The 22,339-nt window shown below is 49.2% G+C and overlaps 1 protein-coding gene and 1 long non-coding RNA gene across 3 annotated transcripts in view; one reads left to right on the top strand and one right to left on the bottom strand.

The window, feature by feature from the left end:
- Nucleotides 1-702: 702 nt before the first annotated feature.
- The window catches only part of MXI1 (MAX interactor 1, dimerization protein), an 81,257-nt gene continuing 59,620 nt past the window's right edge, over nt 703-22,339 (top strand). The window contains exons 1-2 of one of the 2 annotated variants that reach the window (XM_038578762.1): nt 703-1,166; nt 19,271-19,403. In XM_038578762.1, the coding sequence (XP_038434690.1) occupies nt 905-1,166; nt 19,271-19,403 (395 nt within the window). In that variant the 5' untranslated portion in view covers nt 703-904. Of the gene's footprint in view, nt 1,167-17,917; nt 18,136-19,270; nt 19,404-22,339 lie in introns of those variants that run through there. The other variant, XM_038578763.1, reaches the window with a different exon arrangement.
- Nucleotides 12,862-17,728, bottom strand: LOC111093049. Its single transcript, XR_005380586.1, has 3 exons — nt 17,328-17,728; nt 17,172-17,236; nt 12,862-13,382 (listed from the first exon to the last, which is right to left on the bottom strand). It is a non-coding gene; the product is annotated as an uncharacterized LOC111093049 (long non-coding RNA).

Here is a 22,339-nt window from a genome sequence, read left to right on the forward strand (position 1 = left end):
CGGGCTGCCATTTCTGCTAGTCCGTCAAATAAAAGGGTGCCAGGTGCGGAGGCACCCCAGCGTGAGCTTTGCACAGCTGGACCAAGGCTGGGAAGAGGACTTGTGGAGCGAGATGCTTACATCTCCTCCCCCTTCCTGGAAAATAACTTTGCATTTGAAGGGAGAAAGAGTGAGTAAATCTGTAACTGGGATTTGGCGGCCTGGGGATTTCATTTGACCCCGTGAAGGCGCATGCCTCTGTGGCTGTCTGTGCGTAGGGGCGTGTGAATCGGGGGTGGGAAACTTCAGGTTACATGTGATGGTTTTTTTTTTTTTTTTTTTTTTTTCCGGATTGGGCTTTTATTAAAAAAAAAAAAAAGGAAGAAGAAGTCATAGCTACCATTTAATGTGCGAGGCACTGTGCTGGACCATTTACGAGGTCTTATTTTTATGTGAAGACAAAACCCAGCTTACTAGTTTGTTTTTTATGCAGGTCCGCTCAGGGCATCGACTATTTTTTCCATTCGTGTTGAAATACAGTGCTCTGCTCTGAGGTAAGATTTGGGTAGAGGCGGGGAGGGTGCGGGGATGGGCCGAGGGCGGTCCCTGCCTCGCGAGTCTCCACCTTTTATTTTGACCGGTCCGCGGGCGACGGGCTCGCGCTAGGACCCAGGCGCCAGAGCGCCTCCGTCCGTCCTGTAGGTTCATTCAATCTCCCATACACACAGACCCACTGCGAGACCGACACACACTCACACACACTCACACACACAACTGCACGCAGCGAGGCTCGGGAAGTCAGGTCGCTCGCCTGCTCGCCTCGGCGCCCGCTCCGCTCCAGCCAGCCGGGGCTCCTCGGGGACCGGAGCTCGGCCGGGCAGCGCAGCCCCGAAGGAGGACGAGCTCGGCGGACCCCGGCTCCTCCATGGGCAAACGCGGGCGGCCGCGCAAGGAGGCGCGCTGCGAGGGCGCGGGGCTGGCCCCCGCCGCGCCCCCGGCCGTGGCCGCGCCCCAGCCCCCGGCCCAGCCCGAGGAGCCCGCGGGGGCCAAGCTCAGGTGCCCCTTCTCGGACATTTTCAACACCAGCGAGAACTCGATGGAGAAGCACATCAACACTTTTCTGCAGAACGTGCAGATTCTGCTCGAGGCCGCCAGCTACCTGGAGCAGATCGAGAAAGAAAACAAAAGTAAGTTTAGGGGCCCCGGCTCCTCCTCGGCGCCCGGCTCTTTCTTCCTCAACCACTTGGGCGACCCCTGTCGCCTGCTCGGCCCGCGTCCCCCTCCCCCCAACACACACATCCAGCCCTCGGCAGTAAAGCCGATGACACCGGAGAAAGGACACGCACGCACAAAGCTGCTAAAGATGTAACAAAGACGAGCGGGAGGGGGGGCGAGGGGGGCCTGTCGGTGCGTCCGTCTGTCCGTCTCCCCGAGGCTGGGACGACCGCCGGGTGGACAAGCGGGGGAGTGTTGTTTGCTGACAACTGAGCCCAGAGCTCATCTCTTCGAGGTCGCCTTTCTTCCTCCCCCCCCCCCCCCCCCCCGCGCCGGAGCCTTCTCGGGCAGACAAGTGTTGTTTTTCTGTTGCTCGTTCCTGGGTGGGGTGGGGATTAGAAGCCGAAAGTTGGAAATCGTAGGCAGAGCTCAGCGGTTCGAGAAAAAAAAAAAAGAAAAAAAAAAAAAAAAAAGCACACACAGAGACACACACGACAACAATAACAACAACCACAACAACCAAACAGCCCTCCGCGGCGTGGGCTTGGGCTGGCCGGCTCGGCTGCGCTTCTCCCTCCTGTCTACTGTGCTTCTTCCTCCCCGCCCGCAGCGGGGCTCAGGCCGTCGCGTCCACGGACACAGTACCCCAGCACCTCCGTCGCCCTGGGGTGCCACCGCCCCCCCTCCCCCAAACAGGCCGGCTGGGCCAGGCAGCGCCAGCAGCTCGCCCCGGACTCGCCCTCCTGCGCCCGGGAAACTTGGCGAGGGGGACGCAGCTAAAAGGAAACTTTGGGATCTCGCAGGAAACAATAGTTGGGGAAGAAGGTGTGGGCTGTTGTGTGCGGTTTCTTTATTTTCCGGGAGACGACTTACGAGTGAGCGCGCCTGGCGAGGAAGGCAGACGCCTGCCTGGTGGATTTCTGCTGTCCTCCTCCTCCTCCTCCTCCTCCTCCTCCTCCTCCCCCGCCCCCCACCCCCCTCCGCCGATTCAGGTGGAGAGCAGGGCTGGGGGCGGGGGTGCTGGGAGCCCCACCCGGCCTGGCCTCCTTTTTTGTATTTGTTTGTTTCATTTTTGCCCCTGCCTGCTGGGTCCCCCGGTCCTCCCAGGCAGTCGACTCAGCGTCCTAACGGGGGCACGCGTGTGCGATGTCTCCAGCACGGTCCTCACAAATAAGAGCTGCGTGAACGGGGAAAGGGTCGAGGCAGATAAACCGATAGACTGGAGAGAACCAGGCTGTTTAATCTGTCCGAACAAGTAGGAAGATCAATGAGAAGAGAGAGGGGGTAAAAAAAAAAAAAAAAAAAAAAAAAAAAAGGTCCGATTGCAACGTGTCAGATCTTGCAACCTCCTCCCCCCAAAACACAACAACAATCCTCAAACACAAAAACACCTTAGTTGACCAACACCCCAGGCCTCCAGGGTGAAAGGAACCGTGTGTTGCCGGCGCAATTGTGCAGCGGCTGAAGGCAAAACCAAGGATTTGTGTTGGGAGGACGGTTGTGTGTGTGTGTTCTTTTCTTTCTCTTCTCTCCTGTTTTCTCGGAGTGCCTGGGTTGCGAGAAAGGCGCATCGCTGGCGGTGTAGCCGAATCAGTTTGCGATTATTCATGGGGGGGGGGGAGGTGCATTCGTCAGGAGGGTAGTTTCTGAAAAGCCAGAGCTGCTGGGGAGCTGGGTGAAGACGTGGTTTTGTTTGGTGTGTTTGCTTTTGTTGGAGGGGGGAGGGGCGTGATTTCTTTGGCTACCCCTCACCCCCGTCCGGGGTTCTCCGGAGCCCGTCCCGTGGTGCCGACTCTGGGGGGGGGGTGCACCAAAAGAGGGCACCTTGGCAGTGTGTGGCAAGCCCGGCCCCCTCTCCCTACCCCAGCATGGTGTGCTAAGGAGGCGGCTGGAGCTTCCACCGCGTCCCGCCCCCCCCCGCGCACCCGCAGACAATCGCAGACCTCCGCCCCCCTTGCCGCCTCCCCCGAGCCGTCCCCCGCCGCCCTGGCCGTCGCCACCTCCTAGTTTACCCCGTGCCGGGGCTCCGGCGTGGCCACCAGTCACGTAAGCAGAGGGCCGGGCGCGCCGGGCCGGGCTACCCCGCGCGGGGCGGGCCGGCGGCGGGGAGCCGGGCGCCTGTGGCCGGGAAGCCGGGGGGCTTCCTCCCGGTGCCCTTCCCGAGCGGCCCGCGAGGGGGTCGGGAACCCACGCGCCCCAGCCAAAGTCAACTTCGCGTGCGTAATCAGCCCCTCGGCCCCGCTGCTCCCCCCTCCGGCCGGCTCCCCGCGGGAGTATTTTTAGCTCCCTTGCCTCTCTTTGCCGCCGCTGTTTGGCTCTGCATGACGTGATGCCAGCGGCCCCCAGATTTCCCCGAGAGCGTGGGGCGCTGCGCCTTGCCCGGCTTGGCTGCGGGGACCTCGCCGGCTCCAGGCCCTCGCCCCCTCCCCAGCAGCTCTCGCAGGCGAGGGTGACCTCCAGCAAAGTACGGGCGACCAGCTCCGGGGCCCCTATTATGCCCCTTGCAACCAGTAGCGGCCCACGGGGGCTGCTTTACCCTCCCCACGTTCGCCCCCCCCCCCCCCCCCCCGCCGGGTCTCGGTTTCCTGGTACGGAAAACGGCGGGCCCTACATCTGCCTCATTTTATTGGGGGCGCTTCTTCGCGCTGGCGGCGCTGCCGTTGTTTTCTGCTTGCTGCACACAATGCCCGCGCGTCACGGCGGTCCGCGTGTGCACAGCAATAACGCGAGTTGGGGGGCGGGTCGTGCGTGCGCCGGGCTCGGGCACTGCGGGTCGCTCCGCGCGCGCGGGGCTTGTTTTGCTTCAGAGCCCCGCTTTCCGAAACGCTTACATCATTCGGTCGTTGGGGGAGGGAGGGGGACCTGGGCGTTCCGATAGGGCTCCGGCATTTCTCAGGTCCCTGGTTTTTGGAAGGAAGCAGGGATCCTAGTTGTTCAATTGTTATTATAATGAGAGGGGGCTCAAGCTTTGGTTTTTTGGGCAAGGTTTTTTTTTTTTTTTTTTTTTCCTTTTCTTTTTTAGGTCACTCCTGCAAAGGGCAGTGCTGGCCGGCTCAGGTGCACAACCTCCCCGCCTTCATTTCAGCCCGTTCCCCTGTAATCACTTGATCTCAGTTTCTCCGCCTCCTCCTCCTCCCCCTCCCAGCTAGAGACACATGGTTTCCACATGGAGACAAACTTCTTTCCTCTGACTGGACTTGACCTAGCTGCGTGGTTCAGCCTATCGCCGGCTGCGGCTCTCTCTGACGTCACGCGTTGCTGAGGCCAGAGCCTGGTGGGTGGGGCCAGGAGGCCAGCCAGGAAATCTCTGGGAGCCCTAGTGAGGCCAGCTGGTACGGTCCCTTCTTAAAGGGACGCTCTTCCCCCCACCCCCCCACCCCCAGACGTGTGTCAGCCCTGATTCTCCATTTCGGGCTCTTGTGAGACCTTCCCAAAATGCACCACTAGACCCTGGTCACGAGTTCACACGTTTCGTTTTCACTGTTGTTTGCGAAGTACTTACTTGGCAGGAGCTTGCCGTATTTTCCATTGTTGCCAGAACTGCTTTTCATCGCCTCTTTGAGGTTTCCGTAGTAGGAGTGCTCCCCAAGCTGTGGCCACAGGGTTGAATTATTCCCAGTAGATTTGGTGAATCTCCTCAGGGGGAGGGTGTTCAAATTAAGTCCCCCACTATTGACTGTCTGCTCTGTGCAAGGCCAGGATTCCCAGGGATACGCAGGAACGTTTTCCTGACGCGCCAACTGATGGGAATCCTTAAGGATCTCACAGGTCTCCAGAAATATTCATCATGGAGGCGAGGACCGGTTATCACAAAATCAGAAGTTATATGTCAGTCACTTCTGGCATCATCTCCTATATCCATTTGAGGTCCAGTGAAGAGGTGGCGATTTAGAACTGACTAATAATGGGAAAAATCTTTACTTCCTGTTTTGGAAAAAGGTTAAGACTGAAAGGGAAAAAGAACCAGATTCACAGAAGAGCTGCTCAGTGGGCAAGTAGTAGCTTCTGTAACAGGTAACATCCAGAGGATAGAAATGGGGCTTCTCAGTATCTGGGGAGGATAGCTTTGGGGGGCAATGGTTAAGATAGAGATGAAGGGTTACAGGGGAATAGAAGGCAGGCACTGCTCCCTGGAGTGGATTATCTGCGTTTGAGGGTGAGGTGCTTTCCTAGGGGCATGGACAGGCCAAGGAGCAGCCTCTTCCTCTTGATGGAGGAAGCTGCTGCTCTGTGGTGTCATATGGCCCCACCCTGCCTTCCTCACTTAATCTCCCCTGCTCCCGTCCAGCAGGTCCTCCAGCAAGCATGCTAGGCAGTCATGCCTCTGTACTTGACTCAGACTCTTCCCTGCGTCTAGAATGGCTTCATTCTCTTACTCCTCTGGGGTTATCTGTATCTTACTCACCCTTCAAGACCTAGGTCAGTTCCTACCTCCCCTAGGAAGCCTCCTCTGGCTATTTCTTAATTCAGTGTACTTGAGAGAATGAAAGCTTTACGGTTACTCAGAGCAGAGCCCAGATTCCTCCTTTGCTGCTTACTGGCTTCATGACTTTGGGTACAAGTTACCTCACCTCTGAGGTTCCATTTCTTTTTTGTAAATTGAGGATAACAATAGAACCAGCCTCACATCATTGCTGAACAACTAATTGAGATGCTCCATTTAAACATCTAAAGTACCTGGAATAGGGGATCCCTGGGTGGCTCAGCGGGTTAGTGCCTGCCTTCGGCCCAGGCTGTGATCCGGGAGTCCCGGGATCGAGTCCCACATCTGGCTCCCTGCATGGAGCCTGCTTCTCCCTCTGCCTGTGTCTCTGCCTCTTTCTCTCTCTCTCTCTCTGTCTCTCTCTCTGTGTCTCTCATGAATAAATAAATAAAATAAAATCTTAAAAAAAAAGTACCTGGAATATAGTAGGTGCTCAATAAATAGCCTCTTCTCTGAGCTTCAATCATCAGTACCATGCAGACTTCTACTTGATTCCTGTGTATTAGCTTTATCCTCACAGGGAGATAATAGCATCCTAGGGGAAAAGATCACCTATAGTATTTCAGTATATGTCACCATTGCATAGAGTGCATCACTGGGCATATAGGAGATACTTAATATACATTGATTGGTTGAATTGGCTTTTACTGGCTATGACACAGCGATCAGGTTTGAAGGCTGGGGGGACACAATATAGACTTTCTGGGGACTTGGAGAAGAGTTGGAAATACTGATCTCTTCCAAGGAAAGAGGGTCTCCCGTAATCCACACAGACTGCCCCTGGGTTGTAAAGACCAGGGGCTTCAAAGAGATAGTAGGTCAGGCCTGGGTTGTTAAAAGTGCCCACTGTCATCCGCCGTGACCCTGGAAATGGATCAGTTACTAGCTTAGAGAGCAGGGTACTAGGGTGACTTTGCTAAAATGGAGGGCTTTGATGGCAACTAATGTTCAAGCAGGTCACATTTCTACACAGCAGGCATCTTTCAATTCATTCATTCATTCCACAGATATGTATTGAGCATCTACTATGTGCACTTGCTTTTTCCCTGAAAACTCTGTGGGTTGATTTACGGTGGGGGTAAACTGGGATATTTGGGTTTTGGGGCATTGTGTAAAGAACATTCTTAAATCAGGGTTTTTTTTTTTTTTAAGATTTTATTTATTTATTAGAGACACACAGAGAGAGAGAGAGAGAGGCAGAGACACAGGCAGAGGGGCAGAGGGAGAAGCAGTCTCCATGCAGGGAGCCCAACGTGGGACTCTATCACCCGTCTCCAGGTTCACGCCCTGGGCTGAAGGCGGTGCTAAACCGCTGAGCCACCCGGGCTGTCCAAATCAGGTTTTTATTTTCACTGCATCCTAAATTATGTTCTCAGATTCAACTTTTTTTCCCCTCCAGTTTTAATTATGATTTCTGCCCACTGCTAAATGCCAGAAGTAGACTTTGAAGATATTGTTGTGGCTTTCAGAGTCCCAGAGCTCCCAGGGACTGGGCACCCTGTGGAGGGGACCCAGGGGACCCTTAGAAAATTGGAGAAGTTGAATTAAGCCATTCCTGGTTTGGATGGGAAAAGGAGGTTCCATCAGCTCCAAGGCAAAACAACAGCTGCTCATCGACCTTCCTTTGCTGATAGAAACACTGTTCCATTGACACACCTAGAAATGGGGATTTTTATCTGAGGATGACTGGGCAAGAGTTTGGAGGGAAAACTGAAGAAAATAAAGAGAGTGCCAGCATGTTGCAGCAGCAACTAATTGCTTTACATAGTATCAGTACTGGCTACCATTTTTTGAGCACTGACTATATACCAAGTATGGGGTTAAATATGCATTATCTCTTCCAGTCTTCACAACAACCCCATGATGTGTGCAATTTTATTATCCCATTTTATGGAGGGGGTAACCAAGGTGCAGGGATGTTGAGTAACTTGCCCAAAGGTCATATGGTTTAGTAAGTGGCAGAGCTGAGTTCTGAACCTAGGCCTCTGATTCCAGTCTTAATGATACATGCATGTACACAATTTCCAGCCAAGGAATGAAGTCCAGAGAGGTAAAATGACTTGCTCAAGGTCACCCAGCACCCCAAAGCAGAGCTGGTATTTGAAACACTCTGTTGATTGTTCAAGGTCTTCCTGTACACACCCTGCTTAGAAAAGGCTTAGAAGTGAGGCCGAGGACAGAAGAGCCAACCAGAGAGGTTTTTTTTTTTTTTGTTTTTCAGACTTGTTCAACTCTTCTGGCCCTAACTCAAGTTTAGGCTCCTAGGAAACACCACCCCCTCCTGCTGCCTTTCCCAAGTCTGTCCTCTGGGCATATCAGAGGACTTGGGCTGTTGCTATGGTACTGGGGCCAACAGCAGGTTCATCAAAAGCCGGGTCTTTTGCCTTTAAAAAAAAGCCCGGCCCTGCAGAAACGAATTGGCCACAAAGATTTGCATCAGTCATTGTGGCTTGTTCTGTTTTAGATCCCCCCTGCCTCCTTACCCCATCCCCTCCTCCCTACCACCACCACTTTCTATAAATACAGTTGAATAAATATTGATTTAAACTGGGTTTCTGGAGGAGAAGCACATGGCTGCCCTGGCCTGGTCCTCACTTAGATACCACCAGTATGCCAGGCCTGACACCGAACCCCCTGACAGCTCTGGCTTCCAAATGACCCGTTTTGGGAAGGTGAGTTGTGGTTTTGTGGCTTTTGAGTTAAGAGAGAGAGAGAGAGAAGAAAAAGAAGTAAAGCAACAATCCAGCCAAGAAATAGGAATCTTCCTACAGAATGAAGAAAGCAGTTTTCAGGCAGATATTGGGGGGGGGGGTGTGCTGTGGTAGTTGTGGGGACGTATGGCAGGCAGGCCTTCTGAGCCATTCTCTTGCCTTTCTCATTCTTCCTTCCACTCCATTTGGGGTTTTGTTTTTAAACGAGGCAGGTAGTAAGACAGAGGGTCAGGACCAGAAGGAGCCCTAGAGGTCACAGAACATCCATCATCCTCACTGTATAGATGAGGAGGCTGAGGCCCAGAGAGGGACAGTGGCTTGCCCAAGATGACACAGCAGAGGCAGAACCAGATTCTTCTGGGGCTCTCACCTGGTGTGAGAATGGATAACAAGCAGAGCCCCAAATTGGGCTTTTGTTTTACAGGTCAGGTGCTTATAAAAGTCAGCAATTCTCAAACCTAGGGTGTGTCTGGTTATTGCAAAGGTCATTGCAACATTCTCAATAGTCTTTCAAAATGAAGCTAATTTGAATTTGCTATTTAGAAAAAAAAAATTTTCTTGTACACTGGGCCTGGGGAGCCCAAAGGCAGTGACAGTGACAGGATGGCTACCCAAAGGCAGTAGACAGTGACAGGATGGCTACCCAAGCCATATCTGAAGAGGAGAAATACAAGTCTTCCCAGAGGGGCCTCCTCTGGGAGTGGTGGGTGGAGCTCCCAGCTCACACTGGAGAAAAGCTTCAATTCCACAGGGATAGACACCTGCTCTCTGGCTCTTCTGCTACTAAGGGGAAGTAATTGTCTCTGGTATCATTGTCCCTGAGTGGCCTGGCTGGAGGTGTTAAAGCTGTCAACAGCTGACTTGATCTCTCTGGCCAAAAATAATGGGAGTTTGCTACCATCCTCCAGAGCTTGAGGCTTCTTCTTTGCTTCCTCATCTTGACAGAATTGTGCTAGGCCCCTTGCTTGTGAAACATTTTGAAAGTGCAGGTGACCCTGGCTTTGAGCAATCAATCTCCAGGAAATATATGTAAATACAATCCCCCTTTTAAAACATTTAGATTGGAGAACCTCTCTTTAAAAGGCCTTTGTGGCAAATCCTTTTATAATCTGTGGAATTATGTTGCTTGTTATGTTTTCCCTAAATTTGTTTTGTGAATTCTTCACTCATTCATTCATTCATTCATTCATTCGATATTTAAGGAGCACATACTGCTGCTTTATGTCAGGTACTATGCTAGGTCCTGGGGCTACAGTCCCTGCCCTCATGCATGGAGTCTGTACTCTATTCCAGTGCCAGGTTGTAGAAATTCCATTGTCTTAAAGTGAATCCCAAGAATATAGAAGTGCCTCTGGCCTGGACCTTTGTGTCTATGGTTCTAGCCATCATTACAGATGAAACAAAAATTTATCTTAGGCTTCCTAAAAGGAATAGTCCCTCCCCTCCCTGCACCCCCTACCCCTACCCCTGTGTTTAAAATCTTTTGTGTTTTGTATTTGTCCTTGTAATTTTTTACAGATCTTTCTTTTTTTTTCTGCCTGTGCTTAGGAAACTAAGTACCCTGTAAGCAGCCTTGTAAATAAACACATTCCACTCCCAGCTCTTTACAGATTGGGGCATTCTGTACTTGGAGGATGGTCCATACGAGTGTTCCTACCAAGCCCACTCTCCCATATAACATGCCCTTGGCCACATACCTCTTATATCCAACTGCAGCATCTGCTAAGGAAATTTAAACACAGCAAAATTAGAAAGATAAACATAGTGTCCTAGGGGAGATTGGGAAATTCAAACTAAAGCCAATAAAAAGGGATTTGGATTACCTACTATTTGAGATGTTTTACTCTTGTATCTTTATGGCCATTAGCAGGAATACTTGAGTAAAGATGATTTGAGACAATTTTAATACTGTTGTATTAAAATAGAAGGCATGTTTAGGAATGCTCTGTTTGTGGTCATGGGTTGCAGGTGGGGGTGGGGGGAGCTGGGGTGGCTTCTGTTTTTCTCTCTAAACCCAGAACTGCTTTATGGTATCCCTGTGTTATCTGCCTCTTACCTCCACCACACCTGACCTCCCATACTATATTTCTTGACTCATAAAACTCTGAGTTCTTTGCATACAAGTTTCTTTCATTTCACCAGCTGTAAAATATAGCTCAATTCAACAGATAATTTCTAAAACCTTCCAGGAGCCAAGCCCCGTGCTTCATGCTTTCAAAGTGCAGGAGGTATGGTCTCCAGTTCCAGCTCATATTCCAGTACAAATGATAGACAAATAGAGACCAATAAATAATTCTTGCCTGTCTCCTAGGAGTCTAATACCTGACCGCAAGGGGACTGCTGACAAGTGCAATGTTGTCTCTGTTTTCCAAAGGAATAATGATAATGTCCCCTTTACTGAGCAGTTACTATGTACCAGCACCATGCTAAGTGCTCTATATTAAATCCTCACAAACGTCCAATAGCAGAGTGCTAGAATTATCTTCATTTGTAAACGAGGAAAGCCTCAGCCTTAGCAAGGCTGACTAACTTTCCTAAAGCCACTGCTAACATAGAGTGGAGCTGAGACTCCAATCCAGGTTTTTCTTTCTTCTTAGGAAAACTTAGGCCTCAAGGGGCAAGAGGCTAGAGATGGAATCTGGAACGTTTGAAGTCCAAGCTGAGGGTCCCCTTGGGGATGCCTCCCTGGGGTGACTTCCTTTCCTTTCCACTCATCCTAGGGCAGAGAGAAGGCAGCCAAAACCTTCCAGGACTCTTTGGGTATTGACACTAATGTCAGATAAGGGCCCTTCTTCCGAAGGGCAATGGTCTAGGGTGTTGCTATTTGTATGTGCAGTACTACCTGGCCCCTGGGGAACTCACCCAACCAGTAGGGCTCCTGTGGCTCTGCACACTAGGGTGTCAGGGGTGTGAATCCACACCCTATCAGGCTATACTAGGTTTCCTGAAGGCGTTCAAGTTCTAGGGCAACTGGTCTGGCCGCGCTTGGAGCCAAGGGCTTCTGCCAGAGAAGCCAGAGGGGAGAAGCATGTGTGAGCTGCAGAGATGAGCTATAGACCCTGGCTGCCACTGTGACAGTGTGGGCCAGCTGGTTCTGGTCAAGTGATCTCCTCAGTGGAGATCGAGGAAACAAGAGTGATCTTAAATATAACTGGGTTCACGTCTCTTACTTATTTAAAGCCTTTCAGTGGTTTCTTTCCTATCTCACCCTTACTGTTGAGAGTGAGTGTAGTCCTAGGATGGGCAGCCTTGGCATCTGCAATGGGACTCCCAGGCCCCACCCTAGACCTGCTGAATCTGAACCTGTAGTTTATCACAATTTCCAGGTGATGTGTGTGCTCATTAAAGTTTGAGAAGCTGACCTAGACAGTCCTTGTGATTGCCCTGAAACTTCTACCCACCTGAAGCTATCCCACATTTATTATTTATCCTTTGTGCTACCCATCACAATTTATTATGATTTTGCTTGCTTGTCATCAGTGTGTTGGACTAGAATACAAGCACCGTGAGCCCCGGGGTCATGAAGTAGTTTCATTCATTATTCTGTCTTCAGCATCTAGCTTAGTGCACAACCCGTAAGAGATGCTTAAGGAGTATCTGTTGAATGAATGATGAGTTCTCTCTCTTTAGCCTTTTGACCTAGTGTTTCTCAGCAAGGGAGCTACTGGTGAGACCATTTGTGTGCAGATTAGTCCAGGATACTGCAGGCTATAATACCTTTGGTTCCCTACTCACTAAATGCCAGCAGAAACCCCTCCCTCCAATCATTGTGACACTTATTTCCAAAGCCTCCTGGGGGATGGTATTACCCCTGGTTGAGACCATTGCCCTAACCCAGTTTTGTGTGACTCATCTGATTAAACATATCTTAATGTATGCTTTAGGGTCCCAGAATTAGAAAATCTAAGCTTGAATCTGGTCATTACCTATATGACATTGGGCAAATCTCTTAACCTTTCCAGGCCTCATCTGTGAAACAGAATCTCTGAGGTGTGCTGAGGAGTTTGTGAGCAACACTGGGTACATAGTTGGCTCTCATCACGTGCAAACTAGTACACAGATGAGGCATAGTGTTCTAAGCTCTTGGGGAATCCCACTATCCTAGAATCAGAATGCTGGGGCTGGAAGAGATGGCGAGATCACTCATGTCCTTGAGTGATCCTGAGTCCCAAGGGCCTGGTGTTTTATTCTTTTTTTTTTTTTTTTTTTTTTGGTGTTTTTATTCTAAATGGTGCACCTGAAGCCGAGAACTCAGCCCCCAGGCAGCAGGCCGAGTATGTGACTTTGTAGTTTCCAGGGTCTGGCTGGGCCTAAGAGTGACCTCCACAAGTGTCTGCTGCCTGGAAGGGAGTGGTGATGCCAGTGGGTGGGTGGGTGGGTGGGGGGGCAGGGGAGCTCTAGCCAGGCTCCTGACAAGGGAGGGAGAGTTACCCAGGACTGTGGCAAGAATGTGGGGCATCCTCTTTAGCAGCAGGGAAGGCCTCTGGCGATCCTCCTTTTATTTTATTTTTTTTAAGGTTTTAAAAGCAAGATGCATCTACCTTTGAAAGAACAGATCATCGCATCCAAAACCTGATACATGCAACCAAAAATATATACAGTATATTCTTGCTTTTGAATATAGATGCAAACATTTTTAGGAAAATGTTAATTCATGGAATGAGCGATGTTTCAAAAGAATAACATACCATGGCTGAGCAGGCTATATGCCAGGAATGGCTGAAAGTCATGAAATCTACCAGTACAAATGAGTATAACCTCAAATTAAAGGAGAATAGTAAGTGGCTAGGGCAACAAATGATGAAATGTCATTTGGCAAAAAGGAAACAGGAGGCATATTCCTGATGAAGGAAACTATTTCCATATAGTAAAGATGATTTACCTGTGGTGGTCTTTTAATTAAAGGGGTGTCATGAGGTTAGGCATATGGCTTGTGCTCATCACCAGGAAGGGAGTTGATTCTGAGGCCACCTTTTCCTTAGAGAAGAATGAACCTTAAACAGAAAACAAAAGCAGGCTTTGGATCCCTTTGGAATGTAACTTGATATTTAAAGGTTTGGTGCTCCACACATTAAAAAGATCAGAAAATGTATTCTTATTTATTTATTTATTTATTTGTTTATTTTTAAGAACACGAGTCAACCAGAAAAAGAACTATGGAGATGGGTAGAGAGCACAGGAGAGTCTGTGGGCCTGAAACCTAATCCTTGCTTGGTGGGTTTGATAGATAGCTGCTGTGTGGCCTCAAGTAAGTTACCATACCTCTCTGGCCCACAGTTTTCTCATCTGAAAAATGGAGACTGAACTGAGGAACAAGCTTAACAAGATAAACGTCTATGAAATAAACCATGAAATATTATTTGAGGGGACATTAACTTGACATGTCCCTAGCAAATTCCCTTTCCAAAATCCAGAACACTTTATCAGTTGCACCCCCAAGTGGGATGGATGCTCCAGGGGCAGCAAGTGTCTTAGAGGTGCCTATGAACTGAGTCCTGCAATGCAGATTTCTTCTTGGATCCAAGTTAATGCAAAAAAGAAGGGAAAGGACATTCGAGAAATTACCACATCCATTATAATCGCCGAAGCAGGCTGCTGTAAGAAGGGCTATTTAATAAAATTGTAAGAAGCCCTTTCCTAAGGGGGAAGAGATAGACCAGGATGGAAGTCAAGTGCAGCTGTTTGAGCCTCTGCCAGTGGCCTGATCTCACCAGAAAACTGAAGTTAAAAACAACAAACTTCCAGATTCAGCGATCTCGGATGAACACTGCCTCCCCCTGCCGTTTCCTCCCGCCCCTTTGTCCCTTCTCTCCCTGTCCCCCCAGCTCGGGCACCTGGGTCGCTCGGTGCTTTTCCGTGTGCTTGGGATGTCAGCCGGCGGCCCTGGCGACTGGAGCCTCGGGAGGCGGCAGCTACCTCTCGGGTTTAGCATTACGTCATCCCTTCTAGACCCAAATTTATCTCGGCTGCGCGCAGACCCGCAGCTCTGAGCTGCCGCTGACTCCAGGAGAGCTTACGCATGAAGTTAGGCAAGGCTGACTCACTGGGCAGAGGCAAAGGTTTTCTGCTGCTCTTCACGTTTTGGGGCCCTGAGGGGGGAGGTGGGAAGGAGAAGGAGGCTGCGGTTGTCGTTTTGGGGTGGAGGATGGAAAGATGTAGCACTGTGACGGTTCTCCTTTAGTAGGAGCTCAGGACTCACCCTTCTTCCTCCGTCTTCAGCCTTCAGTATTTGAAAACCCCCATCCTTAAAGATAATTGCAGAAACCAGTGCCCTGCGCCACAAGCATTTTGCACTTTCAGGGAAGTTCTCTCAAGCTCCAGGTGTTACCGATACAGTGACTTGGGGGCTTGTAACTTAACCTCAGGGTCCCTTCCCCTGTTTCCATCTCTCCTGTCTGCAGAAAAGATGTAATACAGACCAGCCTCCTCCATTGTTCGTGAATATGCAATAAGTCGTTTGGATCCAAAAAAAAAAAAAAAAAAAAGTCGTTTGGAAATTTGCACTGGGTAAACTGTGACAGAAAGGACTCCTAAGAGTGGAGAGCTTTGCCTTCTGTCCCCCCCCCGCCGCCACCGGGGGGATATGGCCCCCATCTGGGCTGTGTTTGTTATAGGCCTGGGGGATTCAGGGGGACTTTTCCCATCTTCCAATGAGGCTACCCTGAGAGAGATCCTTTAGGGAAAGGACTGCAGAGATTGCAGTCCAGAGATTGCAGGATTGCAGATAAGATTCCAGGTTCTTTGGTCAGAAGACTTTGGAAGCCTTGCTTTTCCTCAGTTTCCCCATCTGCATTTGTAGGGCAAACTGGATTCATTTGAACAAAAGAAAGGCCATAGCTGCCTCTGGGTTCCTCCAGGCTGGGACTGATGCTGAGGGAAGGTGAAGCACATTACTTTGCCGAGGCTAGAGCCCCAAGCTTTGTACTGTGGAAAGCCGTTGTGGCCAGTGGTAGAGCAAGAACTCTAGGAGTCAGTCAAAGCAGGGAGAAGGAAATGGCGCCTTTGGTTGACACTGTCCCACTGCCCTCCATCACCATCATCTCTGCTCTTCTTCAACAGATGCAGGTGGCCTTTTTGGTGACTCCTGCCCTACTCTCCATTTCCTCCTTTCCCTCTTGGCTATGGCTCTAAAAGAAGGGCTGGTTAATTCATCTGGAGGTCAACTGTGAAAGGTCTGGCATGGGTACCAAGCATCCAGCTTTCTCTTAATAACCTGCTAGGTCTTATGATCTATGAATTTATTTATTTTTTTGATCTATGAATTTAAACCCATGTGTATTTTAGTTGGTACTTTTTTTTTTTTTTGATTGCCTGTTGCATGGTTTATCTCCTATTGGGGAGACTTTTGTCATAAATCTACCTTTTTAAAATTCCTGGAGTAGCCCTTAGCAATTTGGATTCTAAAGCTTAAGTTGTAGAAACTTTCAACCTTAATCATTTCTGCCTTCCACTAATAGATCTTGGTGAAGAGCTATTTTCTTTTAAATAATTCCATTCTTCCCTTTACCCAACATGTCCCTTGTCAAGAGTGGTTGTTACCAATACCCAATGGAAAAGCCCAGATCTGAAGAGACCTGGCCAACAGCAGAAAAGGTAAAATCCCTATTTCCAGGTTTTTACAAAAACAAAAACAAAAACAACCCTCTCCTGTGAATATCTATCATTGTGATATTGTGAACATCTGTCATTTTGGATTTCCCTGCATTCGATGGAACATCTATTTGGTTCTTAAATGTGGTGCCAAGTGTAATATTTAAAAAGAGTGGCATAATTTCGCAGCTTTTGACCTCATTGGAAATCTTGTTCACTTTGAAAAAAAAGAAAAAAGAAGAGTGCAAGAGAGAGGGCATTAAAATGCAGCATGAATCTCACGACATTTTTAAGAGTAAGATTTTCATTCTGAATGATATTTTCTACAGTAGCCACTGGAATGACCACAGGGAAGGGGAAATTCTCCCCTCACCAAGAGCTTCCTGTTATTTTGGATGTCCACCAGCAGGTTAAAATAATCAGGGTGGGAAAAAGTTATGGATGTTTATACAATTCCCAGCTTGCTCCTAGAGCATTCAACAGTTATGACCCTCTTGCCCTTCCTCTCCCTAGACCAATGGTGCTCAACTGGGAGTGATTTGTGTGCCCCGGCAGACATTTGGCAATGTTTGGAGACCTTTCTGGTTGGTAGTGTGCTACTGGCATCTAGTGGGTAGAGGCCAGGAATGCTGCTGAACATCTTACAAAGCACAAGTCTGCCCCCACCCTCCACCCCCACTCCTGAATTATTTGCCCGAAATGTCAATAACGCAGAGGTTGAGAAACTCTGGTCTAGACTTTGAGGGCTTGTTAGACTGAGGACTTGGAAAGAGAATGGCAGAGAGGGTAGCCACTGGCAATCCTTTAATGTGGTCCCTGCTCTCTTTAGCCACTGCTTTCAGTTGCCTCTATGCAGGAGAGCAAGAGAGGAAATCGCCACCATCACTTCCATTAATTGAGTGTCATATATTAAGTGCTGGATTTTTTTCATTTGATCTTCACAATAAGCCCTACTGACTATAGATTCCTTGAGAGAGTAGGGTCCGTGTCTGTTTTTCTCATTACGGTACACGTTATATCTAGTACTGTGCCTGGTACATGGCAGGCCCTCAATGTTTGGATAAATGGAGTAATCGAATCCATTTTATACATGAGGAAAACGAAGCCTGAAGAGTCCAGACAGGTAGTGTAAGTAGCAGAGTCAGGATTTGAACTGAACCCTCTGTGACTTCAGCACCAAATCACTTACTTACCCACCGAATTCCTGCACTTGCAACACCAGAGAGGATTTCTAGCTTCCAAAGTCACTAGTGAGGGCCTGAAGCAAAAAGAAGTTTTAAAAAATACGACTTGAAAAACCCCACGAAAACCAGAACTACGTTATATGGAAACTAAGGTGGAAGAAGGACCTCATGGAAGCTTTCCCTGGCACTGATGAGATCATCTCTTGTTTCTGTACCGTGATCTTGGCTTTTCAAACGTTTTGTTGTGTGCACCAGCCGAACAGCACATTTTGTGATGGGGAAACTAAGGCATGGAAGTTACACGAAAAAGTAGTAGTCGATAGAGGACTGGAACACGGCACTTCAGATAAAGAATGCTCCAGGTCCTGGGCACCAGCCAGGAGTGGCTGAAAAAAGTTTCCCCGGCACTCGCTCAAATTCTTCCTTCCCCGAAGTGAAGCTCGGATAACTTCTTAGTTTTTACACCCTGGCGACAGAAGCCGAAGGGGACTACATTTCCCAGCCGCCATTGCGGAATTCGGCAGAGCGCAGGCGCACTGAGGTGGCGTGCGTACTACCACTCCCGGTGTGCTGTGGGAGGGGCGGGACTACATTTCCCAGGAGGCACAGGAAGGGGCGGGACGGGGCGGGCCTCGGTGCTGCGCCCGCCCCTCCCCCGTGCTCGCGCGGAGAGGTAAACAAACCGCGCGCGGGCTGCCGGCGGCGGCGGCGGGCGCGGCGGGCGCGGGGGGGCCGGCGGGGGCGGCGGGGGCGGCGGAGAGCGCGCCGAGCCGCGGCCGGGCTGGCCCGCCCGCCCGCCGCACATGTCCCGGGGCGGCGCCGGCCTGTAGCCGCCTGCGGCGCCTCCTGTCGGTCAGGAGAGGGAGCGCGGAGAGGCCCCGGTCGCCACCAGCGGTGCCCATGGAGCGGGTGCGGATGATCAACGTGCAGCGCCTGCTTGAGGCGGCCGAGTTTTTGGAGCGCCGGGACCGAGGTAACGGCCGGGCGCCGCTGCCTCCGCCGCCACCTGAGCCCGCGCAGTCCTCGTCGGCGCCAGGAGTGCGGTGCGCCGCGTGAGGGGAGGGCGGGTGCGTGTGTGAGAGCAGGGGTGCGTGAGGAGTGTGTGTGGAGGGCGCGTGTGAGGGGAGGCGCGCGTGCAAGGAGGCGTGTGTGAGGGGAGGGAGGGTGCGTGTGTGAGGAGCGGTGCGCGTGCGACAGGTGCGTGCGTGAGGAGGCGGGTGTGTGTGTGAGGGGTGCGGACGCGAGGAGGGGGGTGTGAGGAGGGAGCGCGCGTGAGGGCGCCCGGAGCCTGCGAGGGGCGGGGTGCGGGGGAGGCCGCGCGGGCCTGTGCGGGCGGGTTGGCGCGCGTGAGCCGGGAGGACTGGGAGGGGGGAGGGGGGCCGAGCCCAGGGAAGCGGGTGTTAAGAGTGGGCGCCAGCCCGAGGACTTGGGAGGAGAGAGGGAAGAGAGAACTGAAGGCACGGGGTGGCGGCGGCGCAGGTAGGGGAGAGCAGCCGAGGCCGGGAGCAGAGGGGGCAGTGCCTGCTGAGGAGCCCGCGGGGAGGAGGATGCACACCTCTGGGGAAGGGACCTCTGAGAAACGGAGCCTGGAAGAGACGTGAAGAGGCTGGGGAGCGGAGAGTAGGAACTCTGGAAATTACGGTGTCAGGGGAGAAAATGTCGTCCGAGAGGAGGCAGTTGGATGGTTTGAAGTAGGTGAAAATGGGGACCTTGGCGAGAGACCTAGGATGGGGAGAGTAAGTTAAAGGGGGATTTTGAGGCCGGTGAAGTAATTGAGGTGGATGGTAGCTAGCCTCAGAAATTAGTGTATTTCAGTCAAGAATTCATGGAGAAAAGGGTTTTGGAGAGGATGGAGATATTTCTTAGAGGTTTAGAGGAAGTATCTGTACACCTTTCAGGTAATGGGGTTGGGTCTGTATATAATGTCACAGGATCGATGTCCTGGCAAGGACTGAGAGTTTTATCTTCCAGCCAAAAAGTGGAAAAATACGACCTCCATTCTATCTGCTATTTTCTGCAACACATTGCTGCAATGACTTTAGATCAGTAGATCCACGGATTTGGGTATATTCCTGTTACCATGTCTTTTTTTCTTGCTATCTCTTTAGAGTGTGAACATGGCTATGCCTCAACGTTCCCCTCCATGCCGAGCCCCCGGCTGCAGCATTCAAAGCCCCCAAGGAGATTGAGCCGAGCACAGAAACACAGCACCGGGAGCAGCAACACCAGCACTGCCAACAGGTAGCAAGCTGGGGAGGTTTAGAAAAGGCTGCTGAGGGAGGGACCACACACACACGCAAAAGTGCAGGGGCTACCGACCTCAGTCCTCTAATATGGAGTCTGGAGCAATGCTGAATAGCCAGCCGAGTTCCTTTACCACCATCCCTGGACATTTGGCCCTATTAAATTCATCAAGTCTAGATATCATAACCTGGCTTTGTGTGGAAGGGAAGGTGTAGAATCCAGAAAGCAACCAAAGAGTTCTTGCTGGGGGTTATTTAATTTTTATTTATTTATGATAGTCAGAGAGAGAGAGAGGCAGAGACACAGGCAGAGGGAGAAGCAGGCTCCGTGCACCGGGAGCCCGACGTGGGACTCGATCCCAGGTCTCCAGGATCGCGCCCTGGGCCAAAGGCAGGCGCCAAACCGCTGTGCCACCCAGGGATCCCTTGCTGGGGGGTTATTAAGTGGGGAAGTCTGTGACTGGAGAGGGTCAGTACCTTGAGAGACTTGATAGCATGTGTCCATGCATGCAACCACATGCCAAAAGTAATTGAGCCAGCTTTAAATTTGGACAGTCCAAGAAGAATTTTTGAAAACCAGAAATAGCTCAGGCAGGATGTAAAGCAGAATCAAGGGTTTTGTTAAAGGAATAAAAATATTTAGTTAGAGTAGGAAGTTAGTGGGCATAATCTATTTGTTTAAGAGTGAAAAGGAAGACCATGCTAGGAAAAGTTGTCTCTTATTTGATAAGATTGAGTTGGTAAAGGAGCTTTAAAACACACACACACACACACAGAAAAAGAAAGACGCTTATTTTTTAGGCCAAAGAGATCCCTAGAAAATGGATGTACTCAGGCATTGTTGAAAACTTCTATTTTTTGAGAACTTTTGGTAGTGTCTGGCTGTCTTTTCAGTATTTTATCCCAGGGGGCCAGAGAATTCTAAGGCTTCAACTCGTAGGAAGTTCTCAGAAGGCCATCTTAAAAATCAACAGATGCTGCTGATTTTTGCTTTTTCCATTGATGAGGAGGAATTCAATGAAGCGTTTTTCTTGATTCCCAAAGCTTTATTTAGAGAATGTGAGCATTTATTTTGGAGAGGCACAGAGCAATCTCTGGGTAACTAAGGTCACCTGAAGTGTTTGGGAAACTCCAGGCAGGTCACTGGGGAGTCACTTGGGGAAACAGGTTGGGAGAGAGCAGGACTAGGGGCTCTTACTAATATTTGCAGGAAATTTGAGGCTTCTACAGATAATAATTAGAGCTCCAAAGGTTGGATCTTCCCACTCTGCATTTTTGATATTGCTGAGGCAAAACTAGGATTCACTCGTCCCTTTTTGACTAATCTTTAAAGCCATGTGTTTCCTTTTTTTGGTTTCTTTGTTAGGACTGTTCGTGTTTTTTAAGTTTAATTTTTAAAATTATAAAAATAGTTATAAGCTTAATATGCTGCATTTATGTTTATGTGTGGGTCTAGAGGATTTTTTATGGTATGATAGGTTTAGGATGAAAATATGTAATACAATCTGCAGTATTTAAAGAAGTAAATATAAATTTTCTCGTTCTTCACAGTTTCTCTGGTTAAGGTGTCAGCAGTTAGAATCTATATCTCAAGAATTCATGGCTTTTTCAGTCCACATGTAGATTTAAAAAGGCTTTTTTTTTTTTTTTTTAATTTAGAGGCACGCAAAGATGGAAAACCAGACCTGGGTTTTGTCACGCTACAAGTATTTACTGAGTCTTTCCTATTTTGTAGAAATCAGATAAATAATCTTACTACATTTTCTTTGTCCTTCATCTCATCTATAAAATGAAGGAATGGACTACATATTTACCAAGGTTCCTTCTTCCCCTGAAGTTCTATGAAACTGATTTATTGACAGTTTAAGAGATCAGTTACTGTATAGTTATTTACTATACCATTCCATCATTGCAGATGTGACATTGTTACTAACAATTCAAAGACTGTAGAGGCATAAATAAGACGTATATTTCTAGATTTAACCAGTCATGTTGCAGGTCATTAATAAGTCTTTGTCATCTTTTGACTTATACTCAACTCAGCTTGGGGATCTGACTGTGTGGCATTTCTGTTTCATGGTAGTATTCCTTTTAGGATTCTAGTATGGTGTGTGGAACCATAATGCTAATTACTGTATGTTTTAGCACAGCATATCTGAAAATTTATAAAACTGTAGGCATGCCATGTTGTTCTTACAGTACCCATGGGAAAATAATTATGTATATATTGGACCACCTAAGACTAAGGAAGATCATGTTTCACAGGAATAGAAATAATAAGAGGGAAATAAAAAGACAAATAAATAGATTTTAGAAAATCTTAAGGTCCACTCATGTGTGGGATTTAGACTGGGGCCTATGTTAAACACTAGAAATTATTTTTCCTTACCATTTGTTTAAAACTTCTGCATCAGGGGATCCCTGGGTGGCTCAGCGGTTTAGCGCCTGCCTTTGGCCCAGGGCGTGATCCTGGAGTCCCGGGATCGAGTCCCACGTCAGGCTTCCGGCAGGGAGCCTGCTTCTCCCTCTGCCTGTGTCTCTGCCTCTCTCTCTCTCTCTCTGTCTATCAATAAATAAATAAATAAATAAATAAATAAATATTAAAAAAAAAAAACAAAAAACTTCTGCATCATGGAATAAAGGAGCCAAGGATCAATTTCCAATGCTGGGGTATTTGGGAAACGGAGTTGTTAGTCCATTTGAAGGAGACCTTATGGACTTTTCTTAACTTTAAGCCTATTACTGGATTTAGTAGAAATTTTACTATATTGATTACATGAAGCAGAAAGTAAGACTTGTAAAAATTTTCCATTTATTAGTCATCTGAAACAAGGAAAGGAATTATGAGCATATCTGTCTTATTTTCCTGATCTTATATAAAGCTCCGTGTGTGGAAGTTGCTGTTACTATTATGAATCTTGGACTTTGATATCT

This window comes from Canis lupus, chromosome 28 (genome assembly GCF_011100685.1).
Source record: "Canis lupus familiaris isolate Mischka breed German Shepherd chromosome 28, alternate assembly UU_Cfam_GSD_1.0, whole genome shotgun sequence".
NCBI classification, from domain to species: domain Eukaryota; kingdom Metazoa; phylum Chordata; class Mammalia; order Carnivora; family Canidae; genus Canis; species Canis lupus.